At 44.2% G+C, this 14,297-nt stretch overlaps 1 protein-coding gene across 11 annotated transcripts in view; it reads right to left on the bottom strand.

The window, feature by feature from the left end:
* Window positions 1-14,297, bottom strand: part of PPFIBP2 (PPFIA binding protein 2) — a 134,717-nt gene that overhangs the window by 6,408 nt on the left and 114,012 nt on the right. For 10 of the 11 annotated variants that reach the window (XM_045557414.1, XM_045557415.1, XM_045557421.1 and 7 more), the window contains 7 exons: window positions 11,202-11,337; window positions 9,454-9,595; window positions 8,810-8,938; window positions 2,207-2,357; window positions 1,838-1,949; window positions 1,497-1,585; window positions 1,065-1,187 (listed from right to left, as the gene is read on the bottom strand). In XM_045557414.1, coding sequence (XP_045413370.1) covers window positions 1,065-1,187; window positions 1,497-1,585; window positions 1,838-1,949; window positions 2,207-2,357; window positions 8,810-8,938; window positions 9,454-9,595; window positions 11,202-11,337 — 882 coding nt within the window. Of the gene's footprint in view, window positions 1-1,064; window positions 1,188-1,496; window positions 1,586-1,837; window positions 1,950-2,206; window positions 2,358-8,809; window positions 8,939-9,453; window positions 9,596-9,997; window positions 10,031-11,201; window positions 11,338-14,297 lie in introns of all 11 variants that reach the window. The other variant, XM_045557425.1, reaches the window with a different exon arrangement.

Here is a 14,297-nt window from a genome sequence, read left to right as displayed (position 1 = left end):
GAGCTCTCATTGAATCTAGCATGATCTTCTATGCTAAGATATCTGAATCCAGAATCCTGTCATTCCCTAATCTTTTGGTTAACTTTGGGACCAGTAAATGAAGACATACAGTTATTCATTCCATGATTCAGCAGAACTTTAAAGATGACTGTCAATTGTAAGCTGAGTGTTTTATAGACAAAAGATCTCTCTGGTGTGGCCAAACGTTTTAGGAGAGTGAACATTAAGATACTTACACCCAAGTGCCCTCACATGGCATCATGGTCTTCAAAATGCCCAGCACTGTGCCCAACATACAAGGCATTCAAAACATGTTTGTTAAACAGGGAGAAAATAGGAGATGGAGGGCGAAGGTAAAAATGTTTTTATAGTTCCTCAGGAGACTGAGTTAATTTTGCAGCAGGATTACACTCTGTTCCCAGGAACAGAGGTGACAAGATGTGATTGACAGCCCTTCAGCTTCGGGGCCCACCACGAACACCAAGGTTCATGGAACATCATGAAGTGTTTCACTGTGATTTGGGGCACTAGTATTTACCTACACTATTTCTTCTCTAGCAAGACCCACTCACGGATCCCCTGTGTACCTGGGCCTGGAGGTCAGTTAATTTGGTATCTGTTAAGTAGAGAAACCTATTCTGACATGTTTGGTTCCTTAAGGGCTCTCCCCATCCCTCCTCCTCCTCTGGCTCTTCTCCTCTCCTCTGTCTACTGGACACACGTCTTTCCATTTTGTCTTTGCCTTCTCTCTCCTTTGCACCATCTCCTTATCTCCTTTAATCACATGATGACTTTGAAAGACTTGTTGCCACTGCCCTGTGGCCTATAGCACATGTCTCCCCAAGGGAGGGTGGGTGGGAGCTTGGAAGTCTATGGCTATTGTGAGACAAAAGTACAGGTAACAGGGGTGTCTGGGCAACATCAAGCTCGAGCAAAGGAAAGAATCCCAAGCACCGTGATCTGAAAGGCAGCCATCGGTGACGACAACATTCTTGTTTTCTCATGCTCAAGGTTCCAGGGGTTCTGGCTCAGGGCTACCTGGAGAGATACTATCCTCCCCTCACCTCATCAGCCGGCCGCCTGTGCAGGCAGTGCGGGTTGAACTTGTTGACATGCAGCACGTGAATGGCACATTTGATGCTGAGATGATGTAGTTGGCTGGTGACTTTTAAGAAGAGTAGATCATTCTGGAAGAGGAAAGTTTTAGTTGATGAACCAGTTTCCAAAGTGACAGAAGATCTCTGATGTCCCTTCCCAGACCAAACACAGACAAATCTACTGCACCTCAGGAAGGTGCACATGATACACGGACAGCTTCTCTCATCACAGTGGTTTGTACTCTGCTACTTGGGACCTCTTATATGACAAACAATACTATTTCATGGCCTTGAGAATATGAGGGAAGAGGCGGAATCAAGCTTAAAATAACCACCATGGGTACACCTGAGCTGAGTGCTCATAGGGACACCTGAAATATTTAAAGGAAAAGTCCTTACCACAGTCAGGTATTGCAGCATTCGTCCATCAACTCTGGATTCATGAAACTGGTCTTTGTATTGGGGTAAGCCAATATCATCAAGCCACCCTAACAGTACAGAAAAAACAGACGTGTCAAGATTCACAAGAGCAGGAGAATATAGACGCAAAAAAAAAAAAAAAAAAAAGGAGCAAATTATCATTTTGAGGTTCTAGTTTTATTCCCCAAAGGATTTAGTAACCCTCTGCCTTGCCTTTTACAAGGAGGCAGCTGTCTTTGAGGCACACATTTAATAGGGAGAGTCTTTCTACCCTTCATTACTGCCAGAAACATACTTAATACATATATGCCTGTTCTTACGTGTCACCCAAATGTGGTCTAGCAGGGCAGACTTCTCCTCCTGCTTGGTGTTGATGGCTTTCACTGCTAAAACCAGCTTCTTCCTGTGAAGAGGGTGCTTAATTCCTAGCTCCTGAAATTAAAAGATGAAGACCAGATGTGAAATTGTGGCAGGCGACTTGGCCCTCAGAGGACGTGGCGTCTGGGTGGAGATGCTCTGAGAGTGTGGCGATGGATCTCTGCACGGTGCCCTAGGATGTCCAACAGCTACAGAGGGCATCTTAGCCCCCTCTGTCCATCCTCCTGTATGTGTGGGAGGGGTAGGGGGCCATGGCCTCCCCATGCATTGGTCTGGGGAGAAACTGGAGCCTCCCCAAGCTCAGCCCTTACCTTTTCCATTTCCTGAGGGGTAGCTGTCAATAATGTGTGGCCAGAAGACACCCACTGCCTGGCAAAGATCACGTACTGAGCCAGGCCAAAGTCCTCCAGCCACGCACACACACGCTCGGTGCTCCACTGGGCAAAGGGGGCATTGGCGTCACTGGGAAGCAGGAAAACAGCGTGTTTCTGTTAGTGGGAGAGCCTGAGGTTCTGAGTTTAATCACTTCTCATAAAGAAAGAAACTTCTTTTTCTTTTTTTCAAAGATGGGGTCTCACTATGTTGCCCAGACTAAGCTCCAACTCCTAGGCTCAAGGGATCCTCGCACCTCAGCCTCCAGAGTAGCTGGGAGTACCAGCACACACCATCACACCTGGCTCAGGGACTATCTTTTTAATAAGGAATCCCAATCATGGAATTTAGTTGAACCAAATTCCACTACTACACACTCATTTGATGTAGACTTGAGAGTTTCCTTGATAACACAGTCTGAATTTCAAATCTACAGCTACTTAGAGCATGGAGTAGCTGATATGATTGTCCTGAGACTATGTGTACATGTCATAGGCCCACATACACATATGTACATGCCATTAAGCCCAGAACTATGGCCACGTTAGGATGACAACCCACAAATGAATCATCTTTTCAATAAGATTCAACACTCTAACTTTTAGGAAAATACTTAGAAAACTAGGAAAAGAAAGCAGCTCTCTAACATAAAAAAAAAAAAAAAACCACCAAAACATTCAACGAAAAAACCCAAATCCCTCCAATCAACAACAGCCAATACATCTTATTTATTAATGAAACACTAGGGGTATTCACATTCAAGTCAATAAAAAGACAGTATGTTTTCATCAGTACTAATAACACTGGTCTGAGAGCTGCAGCCAGTATAAGGAGAGATTAAATAAGAACAAGAATATAGCTATTAGAAAGGTAGAAATAAAAGAAATCCATTTTTTTTTTCAGATGGTAGGACTGCCCACCTAGAAAACCCAAGAGAGCTCAGTTAGGTGGCTACTTACAAAATATACACACACACACATATGTAATCTGTATGTTACATAAAAAAATCAACAATTTTCTACATACCATCAATGTACAAATACTAATGCTTTTGTTAAAACAGTTAGAAAAATCCCACTCACAGCAACTGAAATTATAAAACGTGTAGGAATTGCTTTAACAGGGGACGTGTGTGCCCTGTGTGACTCCGCGTGGGGATTGGGGGGTGGGGAAGGCGGTGACTACAACACTCCGCAGAGCAAGATAAAAAAGACATGAATAATAAATGAAGAGCTAGATCATGTTCCCAGACAGGATGACTGGGTTTTATAAAGCTATCAATTCTTAAAGACATCAATTTTTCATTTAAAGTGTGAATATAATGGCACATTAAAAATCCCAAGAGAGTCTTTAGAGAGGACAGATTCGACTGAGCAATTTCATATTCATTTTTAAAAATAAATGAGGATTTATAGAATATAGAAGACTAGATAGTCATAAAGATTCCTTCCAGGAAAGTACCCCTAAACACAATAGATTAAAAAAAAAATTTTTTTTGAATGCCTGGTGGAGCTTAAAGTGAGGGAATTCCTTAATGGGCCAGAAGGACAAGGAAGTGCCATTCTAGAACAAATGCTAGATACGATGTGTACCCTGGGGTAAGTGCTGATCACTCACAGCCTGGGTTTTAATGGGTCCTGAATAGGTAACAGATCCGGGTTTTATGAGGCTGGGAACTTACTAAATTTGGGATGCCCCCTTTAAGAAAATTACAAAATTTGAAAATAGAATTAGAAACTGAGAATTAGAGTGAGAAAACAAATTATAAGAAATTACAAATTTAGCAAAACCAAAAAACATCACAAAATCCATAAAAATTAATATTTTTACTAATTAACATCTAGATATACCTCTGTAGCACTTTACCCTCATATTTTGGGTACATACTCTTTGATTGCTTCTTTATATGCCTACAACCCTATAATATTTGAGTCAGTCTTCTAGCATGACTGATAGATATTTTTTATGATAGTAGTTAAAAAAAGGTTCAGCTTCACAATTTATAATTGGTATTGTCACGTGCATTCTTAGAATCATTTAATTTAAATTTAGGAAAACCTATCAAGTGTCTTTTATATGTGAGTAGTAAACCACATAGCATTCAAGTTTTTAATGCTGTGGGTAATCTTACACATTCTATGAATTGACTATTTATTAACCAGCATGTTATTTATGTCCTTGTGGTGGTAGCATGAGTTTTACGTTATCTTTGTTGTTGTCAGTATATCACGTAAAATAAGCCAGAAATTTCACTATTTTTCCAGTGTGTTCGTATGATTCACTTTATATGAACAACAATCTAGTTGGCCAGATAATTTCTTTCTGTTTTTTTTTTTTTTTTTTTTTAGTAGAGACGGGGTCTCACTCAGGCTGGTCTCAAACTCCTGACCTCGAGCGATCCACCCGCCTCGGCCTCCCAGAGGGCTAGGATTACAGGCGTGAGCCACCGCGCCCAGCCTGAACAACAATCTAGGACCCTAGTCACTACTTCTGTTTGAAATTTATCTCCTGCTTTTAGCAAATTGCTACATTTGGTATGATCTGGAGGTTTTTTTGTTTATAATTTGTTTCTTAATGTGGGAATAATTTCTCTCAATTTCAATGTTCATTTTACCACTTTTGTTTTACATTCTATTAGGTTTTTATTTCGTTCATTTCCTTGCTTCCGGAAATTGGGAAAAAACAAACATTCTGTACATCAGAGGGACATTTTCAGTTCTAAAAGGAAAGTAAGTGTTTTTGAGATCATGATTTGAAAGCCTCTGTTCTATACCCCTTTGCAAAACAACCTAGAGCTCTGGTCCTCATCTTCAGCAGTCTCCCCATTCCCTGTTTTGTGGATTCTCTCTGCCCTCCCAAGCCTCATGCTGTCCCACAGCACCAGCCCCAGCTTGCACCTCCTCAGCCTCTCTCAGGGCCCGCGTCTCCCCTCAGCCAGGGCCATGGCGAACACGCTAGGAAATAATTTAGAGATGACAGAGACGGTACCTTTCACATACCGCCAAACTATGTTTTGCTGACATGTTCCAAAACATCTTTCCAAATTGCAATTAAAATTATATATCTGAGATTTACCAAATATGCCATTCCCATGGAGCGGGGGTACACATGGCCCGTTTATAACTGCATACCCTTCACTAGTGAGTACACAGTGCTGGGCAAACTGGCCCAATGGAAAGCAGAAGTAATCCTGGAAGCATTAGTACACTACAGCAGCTAGCTAACTAAGCCTAACTAAACTAAACATGAAGTGACTGCAAACCATACACACATTCCATTAAACCCAAATTACACAGATCCCCAACTCAACTTGCTCTAGCCAGTCCCCGAAAATCCCCACAGCTACTCCAACATCATCTGATATAAGGGAAAGTGTAGACCAAGGGAAAGTTGAAGTGAAGAGTTAGCAGTCTTAAACCTGGTTGTGTTTAAAATACCTTACTTATGCAAAATTTCCAAAACAGTTGGCTCCATCAACACATTGATTGGATCCCACACAAGTAAGGGCCCTCGAAGCTTAAGCTTCCTTACGTTTGTGATAAATCTGTCTCTGATCACGAATGTGGGGAAAAGGTAATAAAATGGGCCCGAGACAGGGAAGCAGTCTGATTGGAGACCCCTTATAAAGCTGGAGTCCCAAAGAGACTTAGTGGATCGAATCACAAAATCCTCCACAAAGATGGGACTCAGTGATGGCTCTAGAATCTGCTTGCCTTAAACATTACATTTTACTGCTGCCTTTTCCCTCAAAAACAGAACAAAAAAACTCATAATAAACTCACATACTAAAATAAAACCCCAAATACATTATTCAAACACAGTTTTAAAAAGTCATGGAAAAATTTAAAGAAATCACAAAGGAAAAGTTGATGAACTTCATTATACATAAACATAAAAACTTCATGTATCAAAATATCATAAACAAATGTGAAATTCTGCCACAAACTTAAAAATACTTTTTCACAATTATTAGACATGGCTTAATGTCTTAACACAGAACTGGTAGAAATCTATAAGAAATACATTAATAATTAAATAAAAATGGGCAAAAAAATGCAGATAATTCACAAAAGAATTAAAATGAAAACCATGAAAACTAAATTACCAAGAAAAGTATAATTTTTTTGGAAGTCTATAAAAGTAGAGAAATTTAAACAAAGAAAAATTTAAATACTTAATGCTGACAGCGATGTGGTATAATAGGTACTCTCTGTACAGCAGTGCTGATTGGAATGCAAATCAGTGAAACCTTTCTTGGAGGAAAAAAGACAATAAAAGTTGTTCTTCCACAATCACAGAGAGAGTTCCTACAAAATGTTATCAAATATTATATTTAAAAAAAACAATTGTTTCATTGGGAAAAAAGGAATTGGGGCTGGAGGCTTTCAGTAACAAAGTACTTTTCCTATAAGAATATTAGTGACAATTTTTTTTAAGGCTATACCTAAATATCTGTAAACTATAAACACCAGAGGACATTAGCATATAATTATATCAAATTTCTGCTTAAGAGTAATAAAGGTTTTTCTTTTCCACCAGCAAATTCATTACCACAAGCACTGTTATGCTAAACATAACCATCTCATCAGGATCTCTTCATTTCTATTCTCTTTATCATCCACTGTTATGGTTAACAAAGCACAAAACATTCAAACAAAGCAGCCCTGTGGCCGAACTGCAGTTTTTTCCTTTGGCAAAGAAAGTTTCTAACACTGGTTATCCCAACCCCTAAAGTGACAGGGAGAATGCACAGGGCTTCCTAACAATGCAGTCCTGCGCTAGGAGCAATGCCTAAGGGTCCTAGACCTTATGCCCTGATCCAGTGATTTCCCTTCTAGAATCAATCTTTAAAGAAAGAGCCAGAATTAGAACAAAGATGAATCATTCAAGCTTACCATAACTTTATTTTTTCAGCTTAGAAAAAAAAAATCAGAAACAACAGTAATGTCTAAATTAAGGAAATTGCTAAGTAAATTCAATTATCTAATCACAGAACATATAGTAGGTAATCTTTCTCTAGCTCACTTTCCAATGGCTCTGAATTGGTTTCTACCTTCTCAGACCACATCCTTTGATTCTCTGGCCTTTAAAAGGCTAATGGTCTATAGGTTCTCCTGTTTCTTTTCCAGGCACCTGAAGTCTAATACAGGTCTGGGGATACCCATCCATGTGTAAGTGGATCTGGAAAGGCCCTGTGTCTCATACACCAGGAGGACCTAGCAAAGCGTGGAAACCTGAGGTTGGCAAGCCAGGGAAGGTGAATATCATACCCACGTGCAAAATAAGCTAAGATTCCCTTCCACAGCAGATGCAGGTCTGTGAACAATATGATGCATTTAGGGAAATGCTCTTCTCCTTTAATTGGAATCTAGACTGTATTATTTCTGAGAACTGATATTTGAGTTGTGCCCTTCTTATTTGCTAATTACCTTTACTTTGCACCACTGTATGGCAGTCTCAAGGGATCTAAACTTAAGAGAGTAAAACCCTACTTTTCACCTTTTGGTTAGATTTAAAATGTCACAATCCACTCCTAGGGAAGGCTCCCACAAGAACTGATCTTGGCTGAGTAACTCAGACCGTGGGAGATATTCTGCTGGAGACGATGTACTGTAGAGACTGCCTGATGGGGGACGGGATATAGAAAGGGGTGTCTCCAGGACACAGAAGAGTCACCTGTGCTGAGTTGAAGGGAGACACTCTTTTTCAGAGCAGGGAAACTGAAGAAAAGAGGATAGGCTAATAACTGGAGGGTGTCCACCAGGGACACCTCTGGTGAAATTTAATGATTTTTATGTGGTTTTTTTATTAGGGTGCAATGGGACCAGCCAAGTGAAACTTCCCATTTTGATTCTAGTGCCCTCCCTTTAGTTAATGCCCTTCAGTAAAGTTTGGTACAATGGGATTATGGCGGATGTGGCCAGCTCCACCAGCGCCCTTCTACAGAGTCTGTGTGGAAGGTGGGGGCTGACGCAGAAGCAGGTAAGAGATGATGCTTTCTTTCCCAAATATACTAGAGGATGTCGACCTTTGAATGGCAGACAGCTGAGGCAGTAGCTCATGTAATCCTCATAAGAACTTTAATAAAATACTTGTTTTTGACCTCCACTTTACAAATGAGGAAACACATGCAGAGAGAGGTTATATAACTTGGCTTGGGGCTCTCACAGCTAGGAAGTGGTAAAGCAGAGATTCCAACCCAGGTCTAGAACCTGTGTTCTTAATGGCTGCACCAGGGCTTCTCAATCCAGTGTGCAAAGGCACTGCTGAGAATGGGTTATGTGTGTGCAGAGCTGTTGAGGCGCTCAGAGAGGTGGGCCCGAGCCACTTCCCGCTGCAGGGGCCTCTTGCCTTCACCTCAGAGTACCTGTAAGCACAAGCGATGTCTATGTGTGTCAAACAGGCAAGTTGAGAAGCTCTGCACTAAGGAAGGGCCCCTGCTTTCCATCTCCGGAGGCGCTGGGACAACCAGCACCCCTCTCACTCCACCCTGGCCAGCATTTCACAAGCTGTTTGTGAATGGACTGGGAAGGGAATCTTACCTTTTCTGTCCCTTGGAGTCTCTGGTCCTAGACAGTCTTGGCCCCGCGGTCGCCCGGAGCCCACCTCGTCGAAACTCTGCCATCCCTGGCACATCAGTGTTGAAATTTCCTGACTGAGTTCTTCGGATTCTGCATGGAGAGGAATCCATGGAGACTATCAGGGGACAGCCTGCAGCCAGCGCTCCTGCTCCTTTGCAAGGCCGTGCAGGCCAGCCCTGGGACTCTGGGCAGCACCGACTCCCAGTACCTCCCTGGAGATCCAGGATCACAACCTGCGATAGTTCCCCAGCCAGACTCAAGGCTCAATTCTGTTCCTGCCTCTGGGGTCTGGGCCATACCCCATGGGGATCTAAGTGAAGCTGGATGAGTGTAAGCTGCGGGGCACATGCTCAGGAGGTGTGGGATAGGTGGCTGTTTAGAATGAATGACACGCAAGGCAACTGGCTATATTTAATGGGTGTCTTTCATACTTCCCCTTCTCTCAGCCCTGAAAAATAACTCAGATTGTTCTCTCTAAACATGACTGCCCTGCTTTTACTGCTGTTCCAACGTCTAACGGACCAGGGGCTTACGTAGACTCTTCAACCAGTCAAGAAGAAAATTAATTCCAAGCAATATGATTATAATCATTACCACTGACTTACTTTCCCCAGAACTTCTTGATGCCTTTGGGACTCCGTTTACCATCTGGTGTCAGAGGAGACTGGGGACTTGATTCAGTGCCAGATGACGTGGATGAGAGGTCATTGGCCATGGCAGTGTCATCCCAACCACTTTCTGTGTCTCCTGAGGTTGGGAGAATGAGATGATGTGTGAATGAGAGTAACAGACGTGACCTCTGGGATCCTCTCCCCGAACCTGGGCCATCCCTCAATGAGAGTCCAGAAGAATCTGCCCAGCTCTGCCTTCAGGGCAGAACTCCATAGCAAGGCCCCAGAAGCTAGCAGGGACTCAAGCACACTCTGGGCTTTCTCTGAGAAATTAGTGAGCTCAATATTTCAAATCCAGGTGAACTAATATTTTCAAATTCTAAGGATGTGGGATCCAAGTACTTATGGATTATTTGGACAAGAAGCCTGCTCTCTTTCCTCGGAGGGAGAAGCAGGAATGCAGGCAGGAGGGGGAGGCATCAGGGCAGGGAAACAAAGGCATTCTCACTCCCCACCTCACCTGGAATGGGTACAGTACCTAATACGGGGGCACTGACACTCCGGCCACGATCTCCAGCCAACCAAGAAGCAGAGAAGCCACATGAGGAAACAAGAGAGGCCAAAGTCCAGCCCAACAGAGTTATAGGGGAGCAAAGAAATAAACAAAAGGATGTCATCGAGCAAGAGAGAAAAACTCAAACAGAAAGAAAAATAATCCCATGTAATAATCGAAGAATGGGGTGAGTGGTGACAGAGACTGAGACGAGGTCTCATGGGAGGGGACCAAATGCTCCTGGTGCCATTTTCTGGCAGACTGGGATATGGACACTCAAGAGAAGGAGGAAGGGCAGCAGAGTCTGAATACACCAGGCCACATCCCACGTGGGCACCAGGGCTCACTAGGCTCATACTAGAATGATCTGAAGCTGCCCTGAGTCCAGCCTGGGTGTCACTAGGACACACTTACATAAGGGCTGATCTAGAGCTCCTGCAGCCGGGTGCCGAATTGGCCTTCATGAAGCCAACACATGGGCTGGCTCAGGGAACAGCTGGGGCTGAGGAGTCAGGGGTAGGGAGAGCTCTGCCAGGACCAGAACATTCTCTGCTGGGCCCCATCGAATATACCACCGCTGTTGGGGAAAGATGGCCTGTTTTGAGTAAAAAGCAGCAAAGGCCTCTGTGGTTTCAGGTCCTAATCACCAAAAGGATCCCTGTAGACAGACATCACTGCCCACTGGCCACTGACCCCATCTGCCTAAGGAAGTGCTCTCACCTGAAGAGCCCACACTATCCTCCTATTGGTGGTAGGGAGGCTGCAGAGGAAAAGGCAGAGACAGGAGAGGGAAGATCAGGATGACAGAGGAAGGAAGAGTGAGAGATAGGAAGGGGGAAGGGGGTGTCTGAGAAGGAGGGGGAGGGATGATGGGAAGGACAGGAAGGGGTTCGAGAGAGGAGAAAGAGAGGAAGAGGGGAGATGAGGCTGGGTAACTGCAGCTGGAAAGAAGTGGGGGGCATACACACTCTGGTTTGCTGGGACTCTGAGTGCTGACCTTAGGAAACAGCTTGCCTAGGCCCAGAGTAGCCTCTAGAATCAGGACCACCCAGGGTACAACTTGTCCCAGCCACCTACCCCCACCATTCTCCACTTGTGGATTGCGGTGGGAGGTGCAGGGATCTGTGCAGTCATTGGAAGTGCCAAGCATGCTGCTCAGAGGCCACCAGCCCCTGGTCTGGACACTCACTCAGCCTCTGCAGGCTGCTCCCTGCGCTGTCAGGCAGGCCGGCGGGGGGAGATCTGGCAGCCTCTCCGTTGGGCGTGGCTCCTGAAAGCTTCCCAGGTAACGTGGGGTATTTGTGCTCCACCAGGAAGGGGCTGGCCTGTTGCAAGGGGAGAGAAGAGAGTTTAGTCTCAGACTCAAACCCAGTTAGGAAACCCTTGGATACAGGAACAACTCCCCATCCTCTAAGAGCCATTTTTCACTTAGGTTGACTCACAGATCTCTCAGAGGTCATTTAGCCTAGGCCAGGAAAGGGGATCAGAGATCTGAGAAAGGAAGAAACTTTTCCAAGGCCTCACAGTAACACAGGGACAGAATCAAGACCAAATCCAGGGCTTATTGCAACTGACTCTAACCTGGAAGTGGGGGTGTCTTGCAAAGGGGGCCTTTGCTATTTGGCCTAGTGCTGAGAGGCTCAATGATGTAACAGCCGTGATTTACTCTTTGATCTCTCTGAATATACAAACCGAATTCTAATAAAATCTACCTAGTGCTTTATCACACTCATTCATATACGTGTTTGTGTGTGTATATGTGTGTGTGTATGTGTATATATATGAAATAACAATCTTGCTGCAGTAGAGGAGACTGAGGTCAGTTTGGTCTGGGCTTCTCTGTTTTCCCCAGACTTGCTTTCCTGTGGTCAGGAGAGAGGCAGTTTGGCTAATTAGGACCCTTACTCAGACCAGGCAAGGGCTTGACCAAGTACATAAACTATATGGACCTTGCCTGAGAGAATGCTATGCTACAGCAGGCGGATTACTGCTTACATTTGAAAAAAACCTGTATTGTGATAACAGTGACTTGAAAAACATCACGTTAAGGCAAAGCACGGAGATACACACACATCTGGGAGAGATGACAACAGGAAATGGGCCAGAGGGCTACATGCCAGCAGACTTCCCTTAGGAACTTGGGATCCTAGGCTCTGTGCTTGGCCCCTGGCCATGGAAAGGTCCCAAAGAAACAAGCTGATTAAAAGAGAAGAAGAATAGTACTTATTTGGTCAAGAAGCATACTATGGCCCCTAAATCTGCAAACCTGAGGGAAACACAGTGGAATGCACTGAGAGAGTGAGAGTAAAAGAAATGAGAAAGTGAAGCAATATCACCAAGAGAATCAACTGTGGATCACTTGATTGGACTCAGAAGAAAAGTGATATGAAAGACAAAACAGATTTCAAACTGCCAAGTCAGAACAGCAACGAGAGACTGCCATGACTCAGACATCTTTTGAAGTTCCATTTAGCTAAAAGCCAAGTGTCTGGTACATTTCTGAATTCAGTTTGCTTATAAATACATGCCCTAGAAACTGTCTGAAATTCAATTCATTCACTGAACACTGAATATAACCCTCTAGAAATAAGCTCAGAAAGGAGAGATATGGGAAGAGGAAAATAAACTCTTAAAGAATTCTGAAAGAAGTGGCCAGTGAAGTAATGAAGTAGAAGTAATTAGAGATAAAGACCAAGTGATTTTCACATTTGTGATGGCCCATGAAGTAGAGATTAGACATGATCAAACATGTGATCAAGACTGGCCGGGTGTGGTGGCTCAGGTCTGTAATCCTAGCACTCTGGGAGGCTGAAGCAGGAGGATCACTTGAGCTCAGGAGTTCGAGACCAGCTTGAGCAAGAGTGAGACCCCATTCCTACTAAAAATAGAAATATTAGCTAGCCATGGTGGTGCATCCCTGTAGTCCCAGTTACATGGGAGGCTGAAGCAGGAAGATTGCTTGAACCCAGGAATCTGAGGTTGCAGGGAGCTGTGATGATGCCACTGCACTCTGGCTGGGGCAACAGAGCAAGCTTCTGTCTCAAAAAAAAAAAAAAAAGAAAGAAAGAAAAAAAGACCAACAGTTTCCACATGCCAGTTCATGCACTGGCTGCTTCATAATCACCTGGGCACTTGTAAAACAACATGAATTCCCACCTTCCCTCAGCTCCATAAATCAGCCCCTCTGAAAGTGCACCCCAGGAATATGTATTTTTAACAAGCATCTCAGATTATTCGGATGGAGTCACACCCAGGAACCACTGGCTGTGGGAAGACAGTGTTCAAAAAGTTTAGAGAACTAAAGGGAATGACTCCAAGCTCCACATTATACAGTAAATATGGGAGGGGGAAGGGCTCTGAAAAGCAGGTCTCTGGCTGCATCCTCACACATGCTCCCCCAAAGCAGAGCAGACACAGCCAAGGACACCACATGGGTCACCCAGGGAGCTGCCTGAGGAGCTGAGATGCAGAGAGCACATACCTAACCCAAGGATGGGGTTCAAAAAGAGGCCCAGACCGGTAAGAAAGACAACAAAAGGAACTGAGGGCAATGAAAAGGGCTCTCTGAGCTCTGCTGAGGCCAAGAATAAAAGCTGGGAAGGAAGGACTCACTGCTGGAGAAGGTAGTGCAGTGTCAAGACATGACACAGAGGAAACAAAGATGCTCAACTCCAGGTCTGTTTCTTCTGTCTCCAGCAGAAGTAACCCCGGTGGTGGGGGAAGGCAACCCCAGGCAAGGGAGCAGCGCAGACTGATTACCCAGCTGCTTCCAGTTAGAACAGAGAGGCAGCACGCCAGAGTGGAAAGGGCCCAGGGTTTGAGTCAGACTGATTCAGGCAAAGCTCTTTCTCTTTCACCTCTTAGAACCTCTGTTTTATCATTCCCAAATGGGGAATGACAATTCCTGCCTCAGGTTTGCCATGAAATAACATCTGCTCAGGGCCCAGCACACAGTGGACAGCAGATAAACAGAAGCACAGAAATATCACATGCCCAGGTCCTAGAGGGACAGCAATCTAGAACAGTCCCTGCATCAAGGAAGGCACAGGTCAGACTACCGGTAGAGTAGTGGTCTGGTCCAGGGCACAACTTAAAAGAACACATTGAGAAACTAGTGCTGACACTAAGGAGACTGAATAGGAGCTTTAAAGGCTTGTGACCCACCCACATGTTCAGTGGAGAACAGAGCACTCAGAGAGGGGATAAGGGACTTAAATTCTAGAGCTGTCAGGAGTAGGGGAGATTGACGTTTTCCATGGGCTCCACTGGAAGAGCCAGGATCACT

This window comes from Lemur catta, chromosome 7 (genome assembly GCF_020740605.2).
Source record: "Lemur catta isolate mLemCat1 chromosome 7, mLemCat1.pri, whole genome shotgun sequence".
Classification (NCBI taxonomy): Eukaryota; Metazoa; Chordata; class Mammalia; order Primates; family Lemuridae; genus Lemur; species Lemur catta.
The sequence above is the reverse complement of the archived record's forward strand: the minus strand, read 5'-3'. Positions and strand labels throughout refer to the sequence as shown.